Here is a 22018-nt window from a genome sequence, read left to right as displayed (position 1 = left end):
CAGCTTGTGCCATAGAACCCACAACCGCCCACCTAGAATCCTGAAACACCCACTAGTGGGCGGTAGGGACCACGTTGACAGACAACCCCTGGACTAAATAGTTAGCAAGCCCTGTACTTGGCAGAAGCATAAGAAAGGGAAATGAAATCTAATGAAATTCACAAACCTCACTCTCAGACACACACATCCCATTTCAGCTAAATCGCACACGCACACACTTTGCGGCCTTCTAACACATCCCTAGGGTTTCCACTGTCAAAGTTGTTATGGACCCCATCCCACACAATGATCTGGGCATTGCTTGAGAGCCAGTGTCTATATCTGCCCTGCCAGAAGCTCATCCACTCCTCCATGAGCAATTCGATTGTTAACTTGTTGCACCTCAAGGCCCCACCCTTCCTGCCTCCCTAAATGGGCAACCTGGGTGGACCTTGGTTCACCTCTGCTAACATCCTGAAGCATTTCAGGCCATGGTGTCAATTTCACAGGCATCTATACATGCTCAGCTAAGTCCTGTGCTGGGGATCTTCAGCAAGTGAAGCTCCATGAAGTCCACGCTGTTAATCCACAAGGAAGGTAGCACATAAGAGAAGCTATTTGCCTAGAACAGCCAGGGCGTGTTCAAAGGGTAAACAATCTTTTCTTCTGGATTTAAATTGACTTCAATGCTTTGTTTTTAATATGTAGTTAATATATAAATATTTTGTTTTATTTTGATACTGTAGAATCAAAATATTGCTCTGTATTCTACATGTGCTGGCAGCTAACGATTCATTGGGCTATTCTGTTGTGGGTTTAATCCTAGTGAAAAAGGTGGAACAGTTAGCTAAACTGGTCTTCCTGTTGACCCCAGAAGGTGCCATGGTACAGACAGGGATAAGAACTTCGTGAAATGCTCCAAGGTACATCACACCCTTTCAGAAGGAGTGTTCTTTGTCCTGATAAATGTCTTATTTCAACCATAGAGTACATTTTAAAAATCTTCTTCTATGCCTTCTAGTGGCTAAGGGAAGGACCTTACAATTTAGGTCTTGTCTGGTGTAGACATCATCCCTCTTTAGAACATAGCTTAAATATGATGACCATTGAAAATAGAAGAGAGCCATCACAAGTTCAAGTGCTCAAAACAAGTGGGTGAAGACCCACTTTGATTGGTGGTAACATTAACAACAACAACAACAACAACAACAACTTTATTTATGCCTTGCCCATCTGGGCGGCTTACAGCATATCTAAAAACATAATAAAAACATTAAACCTTAAAAACTTCCCTAAACAGGGCTACTTTCGATGTCTTCTAAAAGTCAGATAGTTGCCTATTTCCTTGGCACCTGAAGGGAGGGCATTCCACAGGGAGGGCACTACTACCCCAACTCAGGAAAGCCATTTGGTCATTCTGCTTCCTTCTTCTTATGAAATAATAATAATAATAATAATAATAATAATAATAATAATAATAATAATAATAATAATAATAATATCTTTATTGTCATTGCCCCCTCTCAGGGACAACGAAATTACTTGGCTGCTCCATCCACCCAGGTAGGGCACTCCACACAAAATCAAAACAACTATAAAAACACTAATTAAAACCATACAGTATAATACAGCAAGGAAGATTAGATGACTTTCAAAGTCCAGGCTTCCCATTCAGGGCCGAGATCGCTCTGGAGAAGAAGCTGTTCTTAAGACGGCTCGTTCTTGTCTTCATCGTCCTGTATCTCCGTCCCGACGGCAGGAGCTCGAAGAGACAGTGACCAGGATGCGATGGATCTTTTACTATGTCCAGTGCCTTCCTATGGCACCTTGTGGCATAAATCTACTCTACGGTGGAGAGTGGGCAGCCAACAATGCTCTCTGCTGCCTTAACAACTCTGCACAACCCCATCCTGTCTTGGGTAGTACAGCTTCCGTGCCACACACATAAGCCATAAGTGAGCACGCTCTCAATGGCACAGTGATAGAAGGCAAGCAGCAGTTTCTGCGGAAGATGGTTTTTCCTTAGAATTCTCAAAAAATACAGTCTCTGCTGCGCCTTCTTCACAAGCCCCCTTGTGTTGACACTCCAGGACAGATCCTCTTGTAATTCAATGCCCAAAAATCTGAACGTTGTTACCCTCTCCACACAGACCCCATCAATCAAGTGGCTGGACATTGCTCTTCTGTCTCCTGAAGTCCACCACAAGCTCCTTTGTCTTCCTTGTATTTATGAGCAGGTTGTTAGCTCTGCACCAGTCTGTCAGCCGCTCCACCTCATCTCTATAGTCCGTTTCACCCTCCCTTTCAGAGATGAGCTCAATCTGTCTTCGTCAGATGAAACCTGCTAGAAGCACATCCTGAGAGGAAATGATGACTCTAATTGAGCTTGCAGGGTTTGTGGAATTTCTATAGAGGTGAGCATGAGTGTGTATTTGGTTGGGATTTGAAAGAAAATGAGGAAACTCCACACCAAAGTTAATCGAGAAGGAAAAGTAAAAGCCCTTTGTTAAGATCTCCCTGTGATGTGAAATGTTTGTTTTACTGAAAATTCATATTAAGGCATTTCTCAGGATGCCAAAAGAATACCCCAGCCGTGGGAAACTGGATTTCCTCCTTATGGAACATTACACAACAATAGAAAGTTTCTCTTGGAATATTCCACTGTTGCATGATGTTAAAAGGCCAAGGAAATATGTCTATTCTTGGCTGACTTTATTTATTTATGTTTTAAGCAAGCAATAGAAACAGCTGCAGTTTTCAGTGGCCACTTCATACCAATTAGCTAACCTTCCAATATAGGGACATGAGAGCAGCTTGCAAGTGTATAGTTCAGAAATAATGCTAACCCACAGTCTGTTTTAGCCATACTTTTTTTTTGAAAAAAACTATCAGTTGTCCAACAGATGATCAAAAAAACCACAACCTTTCCCCCTGAAATATACTCGGAGTCGAGAGTGGATTTCATGCTCTTTATTCAGCTCATAGAGGTGAGGAGGAATGGAAGTTCCCCCACAATATCTGCTTTATATACATTACAGTGGTACCTCGGGTTAAGTACTTTATTCATTCCGGAGGTCCGTACTTAACCTGAAACTGTTCTTAACCTGAAGCACCACTTTAGCTAATGGGGCCTCCTCCTGCTGCTGCACCGCCGGAGCCCGATTTCTGTTCTTATCCTGAAGCAAAGTTCTTAACCTGAAGCACTATTTCTGGGTTAGCGGAGTGTGTAACCTGAAGCGTATGTAACCCAAGGTACCACTGTATTTACACAATGGGCTGCACGTGATTGGCTAATTCCGGGATTCTCCAGTAAGCCAATCAGGTTGTGGATTCACTTCCACCTGGAGCTGGATTGGGTGGCTCCTGTGGATCAATCATTCTGCTGCATTGTTCTAGGACCAATCAGACTGCTGCATTCTGAATCCTATTGTTCTAGGACCAATCAGACTACTGCATTTTGGATCCTATTGTCCTAGGACCAATCAGACTGCTGCATTTTGGATCCTATTCAACTCAGTACATAACACCCCCTAAAATTTGGTTTTTTCTTCCCAGCTGTTCTTGGCTTAAGGTACTTTTGTAGCTTTTTGAGCATCTGAAATGGGGTGGCCAAACAAACCATGGTTACGGATGGGTGCTGGATTAATATTATGCCAAACCACAGTTAAAACGAAGGTTTGTAAGCCAGAAACAAATGATGAAATAAACTGTAGAAGTATATAATGCTTTAGAATGGATGCTTTAGCTGAGATTCTTGCATAGCAGGGGGTTGGACCAGATGACCGCTAAGGTCCTTTCTAATTCTATGTTTCTATGATTCCAAGGTGCTTCTTTTGACAGGAACCTATACTTATATGGTTCTGATTACACTGTGTAAGATGTAGCATACCTCCCTGCTACACCTGGTACCTTAATCCTAAAACCAGTACCATAGTTCCACTAAGAGTTTTACTGACAAACTTATGGCAAAGCTGCCTGCTACATTAGATAGACTTCGCATACTGTATATGTATTTTTAGTTAATTAAAATGCTGCATTCTGAGAGGTTCATGAAAGCTTACAGTGAATGTGTACACCACCCTCCCCACAGTACCCATGCCACACACAGCAAATAAAACATATCTGTGGAAAGTCAATTTTCAACTCCATTTGGAGCTTACAGCAGAAGAACAAGGATTGGATAGTAGGAGGAGAGGAGTCAGCGACAGGTGGGGAAACACTGTAAATATATCTAAGCTTCCATAAACATTGCTATAGAACTAAGGTACTGGCTAAATGACAAAGTAAACACGAGTCTTCAGTTGTGCTTTTGCATCGTATGAGGTTTTCAGGGTGGACTGTGTCTTAAACAGTTTCCAGCTTGATCATCGGAAGGAATTCCAAAAATTTTATTTAAAGGGGGGGAAAACCATTTAAGAAGATTAGGACTGAGATGTGCTTCCTAATATATTTCTACCTTTCACAGAAATGTCCCCAGGGTGGCTTACAACACAGCTCTGAACAATACAATAAAATATATGGTCAAAGTAATCTCTTAAGTATCAAAATCCATAAAAGAGTAGCATAAAAATCACCAGCAGAGATATTAATGAATGTGTTATATAATTAATATATATATATATATATATATATATATATATATATATATACACACACACACAGCTACAGACTTTATCATGCAGTAAATTTTGTGGATTCTGTACAGAAACGTTAAAACATGTTCTGTGGCACCCATGAAATCAAATTTAAAATTTAGAATCAGATAGAGGTAAATATAATATTTTATATATAAATAAGATATAAAAAACATCAATCTATGTATCTTTCTGTTTTAACCATCCATTTACAGTACAGTATTTCGTCTCCCCTCCCTATGACGTTACACCAGGCGGAGATAAGAGAGCGTCACCCGGAAGTGACCAGCCCACGCGGTTCTCTTCCCGGTCACGTGGCGGAAGTCGGGGCGGCTGGGTGCGGCGAGCGGCTGGAGAGGTTGGGGCTGGTCCCCGTCTTTCCAAAATGGCTTCGCTGCTGCAGTCCGAGCGCGTTTCGTACCTAGTGCGGGGCGAGAAGGAGATCCGCATGCCGCTCTCGCAGCTCTATTTCTGCCGCTACTGCAGTGAGCTGCGCTCCCTCGAGTGCGTCTCTCATGAGGTAAACCGGGCGAGGGCTGGAGAACCGGGGGGGGGGCACATCCAACGCCTCGAGAGCCCGTTGATTGGCCCGTCCAGCTGCCACTCGCTGCTTCGCTTCATTCTGTTGGTTGGGGGAGATGGATGGATTAGAGGGAGGAGAATCCATATCATTCTTTGATTTATATATGGTGTGTGGAGGTAGCGTCGCCCTCTCCCTCATCTCTACCGCAGGATGCCAGTTCTGGCATCACTGGAGTTGTGTTGTTAATTATTGTCCTCCGTAGCCTCTCAGTTGCTTCCTGGGGTGGTGTGAGCCTGCCGGTTGCTCTGTTCTGCCAGAGCTGAGTTTTGCACAGGATAGTTAAGTCACAACAACCTCTATCGCATTCTGTAAGCAGTAGGCGGCTGTTACTCTGTGGGTGGGGGTGGTGGTAATTCCCTTTTTGCCTCCTAAACTGTATATTCAGCACATTAAAATAAATCTCTTCCAGTCTTCTTATTTGTTCTTTTAACAGCCTGTGTGGTGCTTGAGTTTTGTGTCCCATCCCTCCATTTCTATAGCATATTGTGTCCTGTGCAAGTCACAGAAGTGATTACGGATAAAATGCAGCACTCTTACCAACTGATTTATTATTATTATTATTAATTATTATTATTATTATTATTTCTACCCTGCTCATCTGGCTGGGTTTCCCCAGCCGCTCCGGGCGGCTTTCAACAGAACATCAAAAACAGACTAGAACTTCAAACATTAAAAATTTCCCTAAACAGGGCTGCCGTCAGATGTCTTCTAAAAGTCAGATAGTTGTTTATTTCCTCAACTTCTGATGGGAGGGCGTTCCACAGGGCGGGTGCCACTACCGAGAAGGCCCTCTGCCTAGTTCCCTGTAACCTCACATCTTGCAGTGAGGGAACTGCCAGAAGGCCCTTGGACCTAGACCTCAGTGTCTGGGCTGAACAATGGATGTGGAGAAACCAGTTTCTTTCTCTTCTGATTAGTGAAGTCATTTTCTGATTACCCATTCCTATCACAACCTCTAATTGATTGTCTTAAAAATTCTGTCTTCTTTCCCCCAGTTTATTTGGATGTAGAGGATAGTATTCAACTAAGTTTTACTCATAGTAGACTGGTTGAAATTAATGAACATAACTGAGATGGGTCCACTAATTTACTCTGGGTGAAACTTGGTTGAGTACCACCCAGGGAGTTTGACACTGTGAATTTTCTTGTTACACAGAATGGTCATTTATATCTTAGCTGAATTCTTTTCACTCTTAAATCTTTTTCGCCCTTTTAAGCTGTAGAGAATGGAGACAGCCAGTTCATAATGTGCCAACCTGAGTGCAGCTTCTACCTTGACCATAAGATTACCAAATAGGCCTGGACACATGTTTTACTTCGTTAGAACATCAAAATAAGTAAAGTAGCTGTAAAACTTTTAAAAAAGCTATGCTGCTTTGTGGCTTTGGCTTAACAAATGTCTAAAGATTAGAGCCTGCTTCTGCACCTAATTTTGGCATAGTTGGGGGCTGAAGTTGCAACTCTGTTCACAAGTCACACCTGCCTGCCCACACCTTGGTCCAGTGTTCTTTTATTGATAACTTTGACTTGTGTAAAGAACATCTGTATTATTTCACAGTCTTTCAGTATATAAAAAAAATCCACTGCAATAACATTTTAGATGAGTGTTGGTAAGCCTTATCTCTTCTATTCAAGTTTATAAACTATAGATGCCAATGTGATAGTTTGGAATTCATTTGTAAAGCCTAGGTAAGTGGTGGAGCACATGCTGTACCTATAGAAGGACCCAAGTTCAGTCCCTGGCATCTCCAGTTAAAAGGATTAAGTGGCAAGTGATGGGGAAGACTTCTGTTAGAGAAACACTGTTGGTCACAATAGAGCATACAGGCTTAGATATACAGATATCCTTACCTTTCTGTGTTCCTGTGTTTATGTAAAAGATGGAGAAAGACAGTGGCAGGTAATTAGCATATCACTGTTTTTCACCAGTTCTGTATAGCTAAGAAGAATGAGAACAGCATTAGCGTTGTTGATATGCATCAAACGCTGTGACTAGAACAGCCAAAAACCTGCTTTGTCCTGTCATCAGAAAAGGTTACAGAACAAATCATTGTATTGAAATGAATGTGAGATTCCCATACATCAAGTCAGTATGTGGTCTCAGAAGAAAGTGAACACATTTCAGGCCAAATAATCCAAAGGGTATATCTACACGATCAATTTATGGGTTTTATTCCAGTTCTGATTCATGAAAGAATCCTTGGAATTGTTCTTTGACAAGGTTGCTGAATTTTCTCTGCTAGAAGTCCAAAGGTTCCTTTACTGAACTATAAATCTCAGAATAGTTTGGGAAGAGGTAATAACTATTAAATTAGTTTTTTAATTTGTATATGCAGATACATTGTATCCCTTGTATTGATACCCAGTTGATTCAGAGCTGAGTTGGTTTCTTTGTCCTCATTCACACCTAGACATTTCTTCATTTTCATCTATTCTTTAGCTAAAAATTAATTCATTGCTAAATTATGATAAATGATTTCATTTGGGATAATGGAAGCATTCCTCTTTATTATAGGTCTGTGGATGTTGCAAGATACAGGATTCTATATTGAGAATTTTTTGTTTGAATAAAACATTGGATACATGGCTTAAATTTGATGACCTTTTAAAAATATACATAAATGGAACTGATGTTCCGAAAAACTAACATAATTTTATTAACAGTTCCTGATCTGAATATTTGCTCCTGTGCAGAAATCCTTATTTACGCTGGATTTAACTAAGATTATTAAAACTGAAATGTTTATTTTTGAATGCCTTGCAATGCAATTCTATACATGTCTACTCATATGTAAGACCTATTTAATAAGTGGATATTGAATTATGATATGCCTTGTTCTGGTGTATGAACCCTGAGTAAGCAAGGGTCAAGTTGCATGCAAATGCATAAACAAAGCAGAAAAGCTGAAAAACAGACTCGGGGGGGGGTGAAGTAGTCTGTGTATTTGACTGTCCCCAATGACTGTCCACTCAAAATCAGTCTAGTAAATCTGTTTTATTCTTAAGGGTTATGGAAGAAATTAAGCACTCCCCTTCTTTGCTGGTTCTTTTAAAGGTGGGGTTTTATTACATGCATTTGTTTGTAATGTGCCCCTTTCATTTAAATTATCTTTAAAATATACAGTGTCTCAAGAAGTAGCATTGTGTTACTCTGGAAGGACCGAAGGTTCAGACAAGTTGGGAATAAAGTAGTTTAGTGTGAACAAGAAATTATTTGCTCAGTTATTTCCACCAGTGTTCAGAATATATAGATGATATCTGTGAGAGTGGCAGTGTGGAAGGTTGTTAGCACATAGTTCAGCAACATACTGTTAAATTCCATCTGAATAGTAAGACAGTAATCATACTTGGCTTAGTTCCTGGGCATTAGAAAACTGAATATCTTTGCCAGAACAGTTTGTCTGTTGTTTGAAGATTTTTTTTGTGTTTAGGTCAAGAAATTCCCCAGACACCTCAGTTTTAAGATGATGATACTTTTCAGTGTTTTGGGGGGTTGACAACATTTCACATTCCTTATAAAGGAATCTTTGTATTCATTATAACTAGTCTGTAAGTAAAGAGTTATAAGGCTGTGTACTTATGCATGACTTCCTCCAAAGAATCCTGGAAACTGTAGCTTTCCCCACTCACAGAACTACAATGCCCAGCATCCTTAACAAACTCCACTTTAAAACTGAGGTGGAGTGGCTTGCCTAAGCCATCTGATGAATTCATGACAAAGGTAAGAAACAGACTGGGGACCTAATGTCTCATAACTTGAACTACCTACTATACTGCAGCCCTTAAAAAAAATCAAAATTGTGGGGGGTTTTTTGTATTGGAAAAGGATCTGGTGAAGGATAATGGTGCAAAATAAAAAAGACCTTTTTGTATTTTTTTAGGTGGATTCTCACTATTGTCCCAGTTGCCTGGAAAATATGCCATCAGCTGAAGCCAAGCTAAAGAAGAATAGGTAAGACTACATGCTACTTCTGTGCTTCTCACCTTACTCAATACTTTTCTCATGCTTTAATATAGTCTCCCTTCTATCAGTGTATATTTGTCCACAGCACCTTAGTAAGAATCTGAAACAATTTTGAAAATCCTCTAAGTGAGGATTTTATTTACAATGTGATCTCATTGTGATGAGGAAAGTGTTTTTGTGTGTTTGACTTAGCACTCTGTTTATAGTCTGCACTGCTAACTACTGACAGCACTGGAGAAATAGTGTTGCAATAATTTACACTTGAGCACGAGCCTGTTTCTTTTTCACACTCTCAATGTGTTTTTTTGTGAAATCACAAGAAAAGCACACTGTGGAATTGCTGGTGATCTCCCATGCTGCAAGAAGGCTTTCAGAACGAATTTACATCTGTCATACATTGACATTTGTGCTTTTGTGAATTTCTGTGAAATACATGCAGAGTGGATCAGAGCACTTGTGGAATTTTGAATGTTTACTGTGACCAGATTTGAAACTTTGCCTACAGATGTTTTGTGCCCTTTCACAAAGGGTGATGGAAGTGGAATGAAATGGCTTACTTTGTTTTTTGTTGACTGATTCTGTTAAGTCCTTTCTTTCATAGTAACACCTTTGGAAAGAATTTGTTTTTTTAAAACTTGTCAGAGGCAATTTCTGAGTTATAAAACAGAAAATCAGGAGCCTTGAACAGCAGGTATAATCCCTGGTGTACAAACTTGAGTCAAACTTCCATGCTGGTCTCTCTCTGTTCAGGTGTGCTAACTGTTTTGACTGTCCTTGCTGTATGCACACTCTCTCTACCCGAGCAACAAGCATCCCTGCTCCGCTGCCTGATGACCCAGCCAAGACCACAATGAAGAAGGCTTATTACCTTGCCTGTGGCTTTTGCCGCTGGACTTCCAGAGATGTTGGCATGGCAGATAAATCAGTTGGTGAGTGGCATTGGTTTTCAGATGAATATTGCAAGTGTTGTTAGAAAACTTTTTCATGACATGTTTTGCAATCAGCCTTAATTAGAATGTGGAGTGTTGTTTTTGTAATTCAATACTAAGAGCTGGGAAGATAAGTAGGGCTGTGTGAAGAGCTTATAGAGGTTAGCTTCCATTGGTGAATGGTGTTATTATTATGCTACCAAAATAGTCAGAATTGAGCTCTGAGGATGCGTGCCTATGTCCTTGGAGTACTGTTTGCTCACAGGCTGCATAATATAAACTAAGCAAAAAAAAGCAGGTTGTATCCCACAAAGTTGTCCTGTTAACACAAGAACTTCTGCCTATACCAGTGGTGGCCAAACTTTGCCTTCCAGCTGTTTTGGGACTACAATTCCCATCATCCCTGGCCACTTGTCCTGTTAGCTAGGTATGATGGGAGTTGTAGTCCAAAAACAGCTGAAGGGCCAAGTTTGACCACCACTGGCCTATGCAATGGGACTTCTTCATGGCTTTCAGTATAAATATAAGTGGAAATTTCATGTGCTGTAAAATTTTTCATGCAGTAGTATTATTTACCATGTATATATGGTGGAAGGGAGGGTGCATTATTCTCCCCCACCCTGGAAATATCTTCTGCACCCCTAGCTATGTTTCTACTGTGTTTTACCTAGCTGAATTTTAAAACGCAGAATAGTCTGCGTAGGGGAATAATCCTCAAGGAAGGGGAGCATTTGTAGGTGAAAATATGTGGGTGTCAGATGGGTTCAACATCTCTCTCGCCTGTCAGTAATTTCCTACAGATATTTCTCTGTGCCCCTGCATTCATGTTGACCTTCAGACACAAGTATAGAAAACACATCTTTGCTGGTATATTATGCAATTCTGCCATTTTCAGCTTGTGATGCAGAAGAACTTTAAGCTTTTGGTATCTGATACGTTGATACTAATAATACCAGATTTAATGAACCATGGTCTGGGTTAGGTGAGAGGAGGAGAGAAGCAGGCAGTAATTTTGGATATGTTTCATTTTCTCTGTCCAGAGCATGTATGATCTCTCTCTCCCTCCCCCCACACCCACCATCCTTTAAAAAATTGCTTTGTTGTGTTGCAGCCAGTGGAGGTTGGCAGGAGCCAGAAAATCCTCATACTCAGAAGGTACGTAAAAGGAATTGCTTTTTCTTTCATAGAGTAGCCTGAAAAAGAAGAGTCTTTGTGTTGGGTCTGCTCTTGTCTATCTCTTAACTCACAGAAGAGAATCAACATTTAATTAAACTTGAAAGAATGAGTCCTGCATGGTTGAGGCTAGACTGCATCTTTCCCCAATTGATTTAGCACTGTAGCATCAAACTGGGGCTGGGGGTGACATTATGTTGAGGAAAACATACCAAGTAGTCCAAGCCGTTTTCCACAACATGCATTCTTTGAGAAGTGGCCCATCTACATTGACCTCATTAGCTGCTGGAATGCAGTTTAAACTAGCAGTCATCAGGAATTGGCACAGACCTTGTGTCATGCAGAGGTCAGCATCTTTCCCCAGCTCCAATATACTACACTGATTTGAACCTTCTCATACAGATGCACTGCCACTAACATGAATTACTCTGTTCAGAGTAGTTATTTGAGAATGAGAGCTCTATTTCCTGCTGGCCTTCTTATCTGTCTGGCCCTACCTTTGAGATGTAGGGCGTAGCTCATCTCCACCTAAGAGTAGGATATGATGTAATGCAAGCTTCTTTTTTCCGTTTCTCTGAGGTTAGAGCAGTGGGTAAAATTGTTAGGATGTGCATGACACTGCTAGCTAACTGGGTCAGTTAACTGATGTCAGGAGTTGGGCAAGGAGCTGCTGCTGCAGCTCAACTAAGGAAAAAACAAAAAGGGACACCCCCCCCAAAAGTATTTCCACCATTTTGTTTAACCTTTACTTTGGCAGGAACAGCTTTTCTTCCAGTTCACATCTTAAACTGACATTCCTTTCTAATCAGATTAACAAACTGGTCGAGTATTATCAACAGCTGGCTCAGAAGGAGAAGATGGAGAGGGATCGTAAAAAGTTGGTTCGACGCAGACCCTACATGCCCCTTGCTTTTTCGGTGAGCTAGGACAATACAGAATTCTGGAACTCTTGGGCAAAATTAGAAGACAGTTTTTTAAACTTCAAAGGCATAAGTGTTGTTTTTAGTTGAGACTTGTAAAAAAGAAGCAAGCAAACAAAACAAACAAAAATCTTCAGAGTTTATTGGAACTGTCAGATCAATAATCTTCCAAGAACATGTTTCAATCATCTGTGTATGTTTTGCAGTTTATTAAGGGATATTGTCCACTACCCAAATGTAGACACCTGTCACTTGAAATCCCTCAAGTAACCCAGGATTGTATTAAGAAGAGCAAGAATTAGTCAGGGCTGGAAATCAGCTAGGCCGAGATGCTCCTGCTTTCAGTTTTATTATACTGACTAAATATTTGTCACTAAGTATTTGCTTGCCTAGCTCATAGTCAGCACAAACTTGCTATGTGCTAGAAATCATAAGATGTGACAATATTTCATTTCAGTTTTCAGCTGTGCAGCCTGTGTCATTTGAAAGGCTTACTTTTTGCTTAGCTGAATATGTTTGCATATGCTTCCTACCTCTTGGATACCCGTATAACCTGCTTGCTTTGTGCATTTGCTTTTGTCTTTATTGCTGCTTTTTTCTTGTCTCCGTTGCTACCTGCTGCTAATTTGGGGGCTCTCCGCAGCAACACACTATACATGTAGTGGTAAGTCCCTTCAGTTTCTGATAGTGTTAAAACCTTTGAAACCACTTGCGTTCTACTGGTATATCAATATTTAGTGTACTCAGCCTTCTGGTCTTGGATCTGCTTGTAGTACTACAGTTGAAGTCCAGTTTGCATATAGTTAATGAGCTGAGCTTTCAAAGGAAGATTGGTAGACCTATTGCTATGGACTTTGAGTACATTTTCATTGTCCGTATAAAGAATGATGTTTGCCGGTTCAAGTCTCTGCTAACAGAGTGAGCTGGTTCATACATGCTAAGCCTCAGTTTATCTTAAACCATGGTTTAATTGTGAACATGTCTTCCCTTATACTGCAAAAGTCCCTTTGCAGCTTCTCCCCCAACGCAAACCATATTTTGATTTGCTGTGATGTCTCAACTAGGAACATGCACAAGTAGCAAGCTAGAAATCAACTATTCTCTGACTTAGATGTAATATCATAGGTCATACAGGTAGAAAGAAGTACAGTCGAACCTCCGTTTATGTAACCCTCTGGTTACGTAAACTTCAGGATGCGCGTGTGGCAAACCTGGAAGTATTTTACCAGGTTTCGCCATGCACGCATGCGCAGAAGCGGTCCTCAGGTTGCAGAAACCTCAGGATCTGACTGGACCTCTGGAACGGATCCCGTCTGCAACTGGAGGTACCACCATACACCATTTTTTCTCCAAGTGCATGTTCCTTCTTCCTAAAATGACATGCACCACCACCATACAAAATGACACAGGATGTAACAGGACTGCTTCCTGGGAAATTTTCAGTTGAAATCCCCATCCCACGACCCCTACAGCCAATGATCTCCAGAGTAGCAGAGTAGCATTGGCCAAATCTTTGTTTCTCTGTTTTCCTGTATGTTGATTGGAAATCCAGTGACCTGAATTGCAGGGTGGTTATAGGATAACACTGAATCCAAAGAACCTTGAGTGGATGGAAACAGGTGTGCAAATAAATATTTGTGCAAGTCTTCTCTGTTGGGTAGGTTCTTGGTGCAGTGCTCTAGTACAAGAGTAGCCAACTTGGTGCCTCCAGATGTGGTTGGACTTACAGCCCCAGCCAGCCTGAATAGGAAAGTTCAGCTGTATATTCACCATGCTGTTTCTTTACGGTTGATACTGTTCTATATATTTGTTACTAGTTGAATTGTAGCAACTTGTCAGTGAATACCTTGCCTGATGGTAGTTAATCTGAGCTGTAGAGTGTCATACCATTATCACAACTATTTCTTTCTGTCCAATGGTGTCTTAACTGTAGTCAAATATATTTTTGTCACAAAATTATACCCAGTATAATTGTCACAAAATTATACGCAGACAGCTACATTAGCTGTCAAGTGGAGTATACATTGGAGCATCACATGAAAATAGGTCGAGATAGGAGGTTTTAAAAAATAGGGTTGTTTCAGTGGCATGCTGCGTCCGTCTTCCGGCATTTGATCAATTATTTTATTTTATTAACCAAGCTACTAAAAAATCATTTGAACAGAAAGAGAAAACCATATGCATTGCCTTTGTCTGTGCGTGTGTGTGCATACTTGAGTCCTTATGCCCCTCAAGCTGTCAGAAACCACGTGAACTTGTTTCAATCAACAGACCTAAATTTCCTTGCATACTTCTTTCCTAGGACAAGTATGGCCTTGGAACCAGGCTCCAGCGTCAGAGGCCCGGGGCCCCTATCAGTGCCCTCACAGGACTTTCGTGAGTGCTAGGCCTTTTTATATGTATGACAAGAGGTGAAATGATGTAATTTCACAAGCTTGCCAACTGCTGCTCATGTAGGGTGCAAATAAATTGCCTGCAGACTGCCAAGAGTGATCCAGAGTCTCCCTCTGCAGCTTATATTCAGGAAGAGTCTGTTCCCCCCTTTTTTAAAAAAAGAAGAAGTGGTCCATTGCTCAGTTTGGAGTGTGCTTTGGCACTGATGTGTACTTCACAGTTGTGCCTAAACCTTCTGCTTTGTTTTACACAACAGTGTGACTGCTACCAGTCTCTTCCCTTAAGTTTTGCGCCTGAGATTGATTATCTGTGTTAGTGCAGTACACAGCTAGTGTACGGTGGGCGTCATCTTTTCTTGCAAACCCAGAAGCATTTGCTCATTTTATCTCTTTGCTGTTGGCCTTCTCTTCAGAGGAAACAAACTCAGATGCTTTTTGCATATCCACACCATACATTTGGTGCATATTTAAAACACATGGCTTCCCCCAAAGAATCCTGGGAGCTGTAGTTCGTTAAAGGTGCTGGGAATTATATCTACAGTATGTCAAGATTCCTTGGGGTACAGTAATGTGCATTGGATGTGCCTGAAATGTATGGTGTGGCTCTCTTTCAGGTTCCCTGTGCATGTATTCTTGGAAGTAATCCCCTGTGTGCTTAGCGAGTCTGAACTCTGCACGGTTTGCCTTGGGATTTCAGCAATGCAGTTCTGTGTTGCTTGATAAAAGCCATTTTGTGAGGGAAAGGTTGAAAGCAGGGGGTGAGGGGAACTATGCTTAATCCCTTTCTATGTCAACCATTTCCCATTCTAAATTGTTCACTGAACAGCTCACCCCACCCCTACTGTGGGTTGGTTTTCTTTCTTTCTTTCCTAAGTATGTAGGGGTTTTTGTTTTTTTGCTGATTCCACCTTCCCTCTTCAGCTCTTTGTTGCCAGGAGGTTGGGAGATCCAAAATATTATAAGAGGTGGCATGGAGGGCTGTATATTTTTGTAAACTGCTTAGAAGTTCTCTTACAAGCAAGCACTATATAAATGTTATTAACAAAAGAAAAATAAGAGAGAGGAGGAATTTGTGGAAATTGCCCCCCTTCCTCTTCTGTCAGCAGAAGCCTTCTCTGGATCAAGGAGCCTCCATAAATGGGACAACACTAAATGCAATCTGCTTTTTTGTACCCTTCTGTATTTTTCCTTGTTGTTAATCCTCTAATCCCTAGAACAGCTGTTCTTAAGAAGTTTTTTTTAAGGGTGTGGCATTTAAGGATTGCAAAACGAGTGAAAATTAAGGCTAGTGAATGTCGATAACTTTTTCTTTATAATATTTACATGCCGATCTCATTTATGGTATTATCTTAAAGATGGGAAAATTTCAAGAAATGGTTTTGAAAAGCACATCAATTTTCACCTTCACCTGGCTGAGCAAGTTCTCTCTCCCACTCATTCTCGGTAGCCTTGTGTCATTGTTCTAGGTGTTGTAAGGAGGTCTGAATGTCAATCAGCAACTTGCTTACAGTTGCTCTGCGAAAGTTTTAATTTAGCCAGTTATTGTAATATTATTGAGGTTTTACTGTGCTCAGTTACTTCTAAGCAACTTTCTGATTATCCTAAGCAGCTGCTTTCTTTTTTGCCTCAGGCTGAAAGATGGAGAGGACCAGAAGGAGATAAAAATTGAACCTGCTCAGGCTGTGGAGGAAGTGGAGCCTTTGCCTGAGGACTATTACACACGACCAATCAATCTGACAGAAGGTAGTAGCTCTTAGCATGTCTCTTGTGCTCTCCTGCCCCAGCTTAATATGTTCAGGTGGTGGTCACTCTTTCGTATTGCTCAAAACTGTTTTTTGTTTGTTTGCTTACTTTCTGTACTGTGAACAGTGACAACCCTACGACAGCGCCTCCTCCAGCCAGACTTCCAGCCAATCTGTGCTTCTCAACTTTACCCACGTCATAAGCATCTGCTGATCAAACGCTCCCTTCGGTGCCGGGTATGTAGATTTTGCTGAAAAATGTTAGTTTCTACTTCTACTGCTTTTGGTGTTGTTTTTTTTTAAAAATTGTCTCAGTGGTAGCATTTGTAGTTGTACGTTGTTGTCATGCTGTTTGGCCACACATTTTGTTAATGTTTGTTTCCCCTAGAAATGTGAACACAATTTGAGTAAACCAGAGTTCAACCCTACATCCATCAAATTCAAAATTCAGCTGGTAGCTGTGTAAGTATTTTGGATATGGGTGGAAGCAACAATCTATAACACTTACGGTTGGGTCTGTATTCTCTCCTGAGTTGTTCCACTTCAGACTATAGGTGAGAGCTCCTAAAACAGAAATCACAACACATAGCAAACTGGGATATCAGAGAACAGGGACCTAGTCTAGCCTTCCCTCTGACACACTAGTGACTTGTCTTCTACATGCAGGTACATAATAGTCTATGTACAGAGGGCTACTTGGTTTACAAACTCCAGTTTTGAAATGTCATTTAAACCAACCTCTTTAATTAAGTCTGGCCCCATGTTCTCATTTAGTCTCATTTAAAACTTTGGAAGTTGTAGCTAATCTACAGTACAGTTCCCTTTTTAAAAAATTAAACCATGTTGTGTTTGTAGTCATCTACTTTTTAAAACATCACCATCTTAAGAACCCATTCTGGGTTGAAAAGTAGGAAGCCAGATATCTATAAGTGAAAGTGCAGTCAGAAGTCTAGAGATGTTGGGTTCATACTTGAATTTGCTATTTACTTTCTTTTATTTGTATTGTAGCAACTATATCCCAGAAGTGAGAATCATGTCTATTCCAAATCTGCGCTATATGAAGGTTTGTTCTTGTGTATTTTGAACAGTCTTTCTAGAGGAGGGATTTTAAATTAGGGATGGGGACCAGTGGCCCTCCAGAGTTGTTGGGCTGCAACTCCCATCATTTATGACAATTGGCTATGATGGTTGGGGCTCCTGGGAGCTGGAAGTTTTAAAGGTTGCATGTGAGTCAGTGTTAAACCAACTTATCATGGTTTGAGCAAGCTGTAGTTTCAGAAGAGCCGCAATTGATGTTTATTTGATTGGATGAATGAACTGGGGAGATCTTTAATCAACTAAAAGTCCCCCCCCCCGAATAATTGGATGACATTTAAAAAAGCACCATCTTGAAGCACAACTCCGTTTCATGTATATAGGAGGAAATGCCTTTTGCAGTATAATGCTTGCTATGACAAATATAAACACTAACTAAATCACTAACTGAATGACTGGAAGACTAGCTGTTTTTTAAATGTGAGAAATTTGTGAATTTTAGAGGCATCAGTGAAAGGCAGAAACGTGTTTTTTGCAACAGCATAAAAACAGGGTGAAAGATTCTTACTGAGAGTGATCGTTTCCTTTGTGTGTCTGTCATTTGCACAGGAGAGTCAAGTTCTTCTAACTCTCACCAATCCAGTGGAAAATCTCACTCATGTGACACTGAAAGAGTGTGAGGAAGGTGATCCTGATGACACCAGTAGTACTGCTAAGGTACTGCAGCTTCTTCCTAGCATAGATTCTAGGCCATACTTTGATGCTGTGCTGGAAGCTACACTGACTGTATGCTCCTATAAATAGCCATCTGTCATTGAAGACTTAGGGTGGATTTATATGTAGCTATGCAAAAAGAGACTTCCACATGGTATTGGTACCCATGTGGGTGCCATAAGCACTAAGGGGTTTGCTATATTAGGTGGGGTTTGTTTGTTTGTTTTAAAAAGTGTATGTTTGCTCCTCTGGCTCCTTTTGAGAGGAAGGATGGGATATAAATATATAATAAATGATGATCGTAACATGCACTGAAGATGTATTGGGTATTTTCATTTCAGTGTTGTATCTTGCAGTTGGCCACAGGCAATCTCTCCCGCTCCATTACTTGCCGTATATATACTACAGGGAAAGCAGGGTGAATGTTGGTTGGCTACTTGTTGCAAAACATATTTTCTACATAACTCTTTTTCAGGTGGTGGTTCCTTCCAAAGAGCTACTCCTGGCTGGCAAAGATGCAGCAGCAGAATATGACGAGCTGGCAGAGCCTCAAGATTTTCAAGATGATCCTGAGTAAGCTTTTCCATATGTTACAGACCTGTGTATCAATTTGTCATCCATGATTCATTGGCGGTTGGTGGTGTTGGCTTCCGTCAGGTTGGCAACTGATAGCACAGTATTTATTTTCCTCTGCTGTGTAGTTTGGAATTTAGAAAGTAGTTGATAGAAGAACATCCCACCCCCAATATAATACTAGAACTTGGGGTGATCTGTCAAATTGATTGGCAGGGAATTCAGGGCAGTCAAAAGGAAGTGCTTCATGTAAAACAATTAGAGCCTTCCTTTAGAGCCCTTTAAAAGGAAATATGACAGGTTCATGGAGGAGGGATATATCAATGCTGGCATGCCTCTGAATGCTAGTTGCTAGGAAGGCAATATGTATCGATTCTAGTTTCTAGGCTTGAAAGAGGGCTCTTGACTTCATGTCTTGCTTGTGGGATTCTTGGAGGTATTTGGCTGGCTGTTTGAAGCAAGATACTGGATTTTGTGGACATTTGGCTTGATTCAGAAGGGCTTCTCTTACTTTCTGAAAATTCAAATTCAGGCATACCCATGAACTCATCTTTTAGCACTGGGCAAGTCCATGTATTTGGTTAGTTCTGTCTAGCTATTCTAGTTGGCTTAAGCAACTAATAAACTTTCTTAGTGACATAGCTCACAGGGAAGTGTTGTGGAATTATATTAAAACCTCTCTTCTTCCTTTGCAGCATCATAGCCTTCCGGAAGGCTAACAAAGTTGGGATATTCATCAAGGTCACTCCACAGAAAGAAGAAGGAGAAGTTACTGTGAGCTTTAAGATGAAACATGAATTCAAAAACCTTGCCGCTCCTATCCGGCCCACGGAGGAAAGTGATCAGAGTTGTGAGGTCATCTGGCTCAATCACCACGTGGAGCTCAGCCTGGGCCCTGTGCTTCCATGAAACTCGTCTGTAACTGGAACCTAAACGATGGCCACACACTACATTGTGTCACTGTTCTATAGAAGAATGCATCCTGACAAAATGCTGAAGGCACTGCTTCACAGAGGCTCCCATCAGATATGAGCTCGCACACCACAAATTTCAGCCAAAAGATGCAGAGGTCGGATTAGAAGAGAAGAGCCACACTCTTGGATGACTCTCCTCTCTGCAACACCTATGAATTGATGGTCCCCCCCCCCGTCCCCCCCACGCTTGGTCAGCTTTGTAGCAGAAAGCTTGGTGTGCACATTCTGTGGTCATCTTGTATTGCTCCTTGATAAAACGGCATGGAATTTCCCAGCAAACGACCTTACTTGGCGCTCTCTGCATCGGTTTTGCAAAGCTAGTATTACATAATGCCAACATCTCTCTCCCTTGTGGTAGGTTCTGTTCACAGTAAAAATTATTCCAAGGCTGCAGTAGCACCATCTATAGTGAAACAGCAAGCAGCGGCAGCAGTATAATGTTCTCTTGCTTCCACCTTCAATTGGATGTGCCATCTGTTTCAAATAGCACTTGTTGGCCTTTTACTCATGTACCAGAAGTTGATATTTCATAAGATGTTATCTTGTCCTGCATACTTTGTTAAGGAAAGGCTCTTAAGAAAATAAGGCATTTGAATGCTCCTCCCAATATTCTGCAGGTTTTTTGTGGGGAGGAGGGCGGGTCTTCTGCCACTCTTACATTGAAAGATGCAGGTGTAAAAATGGAACAGGTTCTAGGGTAGTTCGTAAATGAAAATGCTGCTGTACTGCACTTATTGTAGCAGGGGTGCCATTGTGGGGAATCATTTGTGTGTTTTTTGTTAAATTATTTATTTAGGAATAGGTTTATGACCAAAGATAGCTGAGAATTTTGATACGTGAGATCACTTTCGGTATGCTTTGAAGTTTAAAATCTCTTGAAAAAGTAGCTACAAGCGCCCACTGTGCATCCTTGCACACAATGTACTTAATACATGATTCCCATACCATTATAAGAAAAAGTGAATGGCTTTCACAAGGCTTTGTTAGTAGCAAATTGAAGAAATAAATGGTTGTAAACTCTAATTCCCAGAGCTTGGCTCTAACCTTCCACCCATACTCAAAAATTCAGCATTGCAGTGTTGCATACACACAGAGACACAAAATGCAGAGATATGTTCCAACACAAACTTCTTGGCTAATATTTTTTGTTAGATTACTGAGAAGAAAAATGCATATGGTGGAACTCGGCTGCTTTTTCTGCTTATAATTCTCAGACTACGTAACAGATGTAGGTGTGCTTTGAATGGGGCTCTGCTGTTGTAGCCTGGGAGTAATGGGGGCATGTGCAGATCACGTGATTGAATACTGTTGTCAGCAGGTGTGCGTTACAATATGAGAGCTTATTTTGTAGCCTCAGACAGAAAGAGGAATGCTTATTTCCATCTTGGATTAAAGTAAATGGACTCAAGGCTGTGGGGAAACTGTTTTCTTGTAGATTGCAAGTTGTTCAGAGGTGTGTCTTTTAAAAGTCTTCATTTGTTTGGCAGCATTTGGATGAAGGTAGCACCTTTTCCAGTTTGTGCAATGGATGTAAAGAAAAAGAGAAGCTTGATGTTCACAAGACCTGCGTAGACTATACACAATATAAAGCATGAGTTTAAGAAGTCTAACCAGTGTTTATTCTTAAATGTGTAGTGTTTAGTGTCTGCTGATCTCAGTTTTTAAAATAACTCAAACTAACCCCTGATTTAATTCTGTCAAGATAATTCTTGGCTGAATAATATTTGGGAACTTCATTTTTGAGAGCTGTTGCTGTGCTGAAGTGATGCACACCCAAAGCTTCTTTGCAAAACATATAGGAAAGTTGGAGCATACATTGGAAGCTTTTTCCTTTTAATCTTTTAGGACTCTGTTCTGTATTACACACTTCTGCAGAAACATCTCACTGAATCCTCACTAGAGGGCACTGGAGACACTCTGCCTTTATCAATAATAATAAAATGACTGTGTTGCCTTATTGTTTTACTTAATGTAGTGAACTTGAAATAAAGAAGCAGACAAAGCCATTTCTTTATTGTGTACTTTTTCTGATAGCACCAATCCTTAGGGTGTAATGTAGAGAACAGTATCTGCCACTCATTTTCTCGCTATGCAAGCATAGTGGTGTTGGACTGGATTTAGGAGTGCAGTGATTTTAAGTGTACCTACTATGCCCTTATATATGGGCAAAACACAAGCTGCAGAAGCTTGGCATGAGGAATGCTGTGGGAGCACTTGATACAGTAGCACTGATGGACCTTAACAGGTGTCGGCCTCATCAGTGCCTGCTTGAGAGACCATTGAGAGCCACACATAAGCTGCTATTGGCTCCTAACGAAGACAGGTGTGTGTGTGTGAGAACAGCTGATACAGCCAACTGCCGCCATAGGGTGAGGTAGATCATATTAAGCTCCTGGAATTGCACT

General features: G+C 40.9%; 1 protein-coding gene across 2 annotated transcripts; it reads left to right on the top strand.

Moving 5' to 3' along the window:
* Nucleotides 1–4921: 4921 nt before the first annotated feature.
* DCTN4 (dynactin subunit 4) lies at nucleotides 4922–21619 on the top strand. Of its 2 annotated transcripts, XM_081892641.1 has the most exons (14): nucleotides 4922–5133; nucleotides 9078–9148; nucleotides 9911–10089; nucleotides 11201–11244; nucleotides 12072–12179; nucleotides 12826–12846; nucleotides 14485–14558; nucleotides 16206–16318; nucleotides 16445–16554; nucleotides 16706–16779; nucleotides 17326–17380; nucleotides 17962–18069; nucleotides 18542–18639; nucleotides 19335–21619. In XM_081892641.1, exons 1-14 carry the CDS (start codon nucleotides 4999–5001, stop codon nucleotides 19546–19548), a joined length of 1404 nt encoding a protein of 467 aa, XP_081748767.1. In that variant the 5' UTR covers nucleotides 4922–4998; the 3' UTR covers nucleotides 19549–21619. The 2 variants fall into 2 exon arrangements, with proteins under 2 accessions (XP_081748767.1, XP_081748768.1); XM_081892642.1 differs by lacking the exon at nucleotides 12826–12846 and having other exon boundaries at nucleotides 4923–5133.
* Nucleotides 21620–22018: the final 399 nt, after the last annotated feature.

The sequence above is a fragment of the Podarcis melisellensis genome (genome assembly GCF_964234715.1).
Source record: "Podarcis melisellensis genome assembly, chromosome: 2".
Taxonomy (NCBI): domain Eukaryota; kingdom Metazoa; phylum Chordata; class Lepidosauria; order Squamata; family Lacertidae; genus Podarcis; species Podarcis melisellensis.
The sequence above is the reverse complement of the archived record's forward strand: the minus strand, read 5'-3'. Positions and strand labels throughout refer to the sequence as shown.

Bases quoted from the DNA above. Each gene is read 5' to 3' on its own strand.
- DCTN4 (XM_081892641.1), top strand. From the start codon at position 4,999: ATGGCTTCGCTGCTGCAGTCCGAGCGCGTTTCGTACCTAGTGCGGGGC. The intron at 14,559-16,205 runs GTGAGTGCTAGG...TTTTTGCCTCAG, and splicing joins AGTGCCCTCACAGGACTTTC to GCTGAAAGATGGAGAGGACC. The intron at 18,640-19,334 runs GTAAGCTTTTCC...CTTCCTTTGCAG, and splicing joins GATTTTCAAGATGATCCTGA to CATCATAGCCTTCCGGAAGG.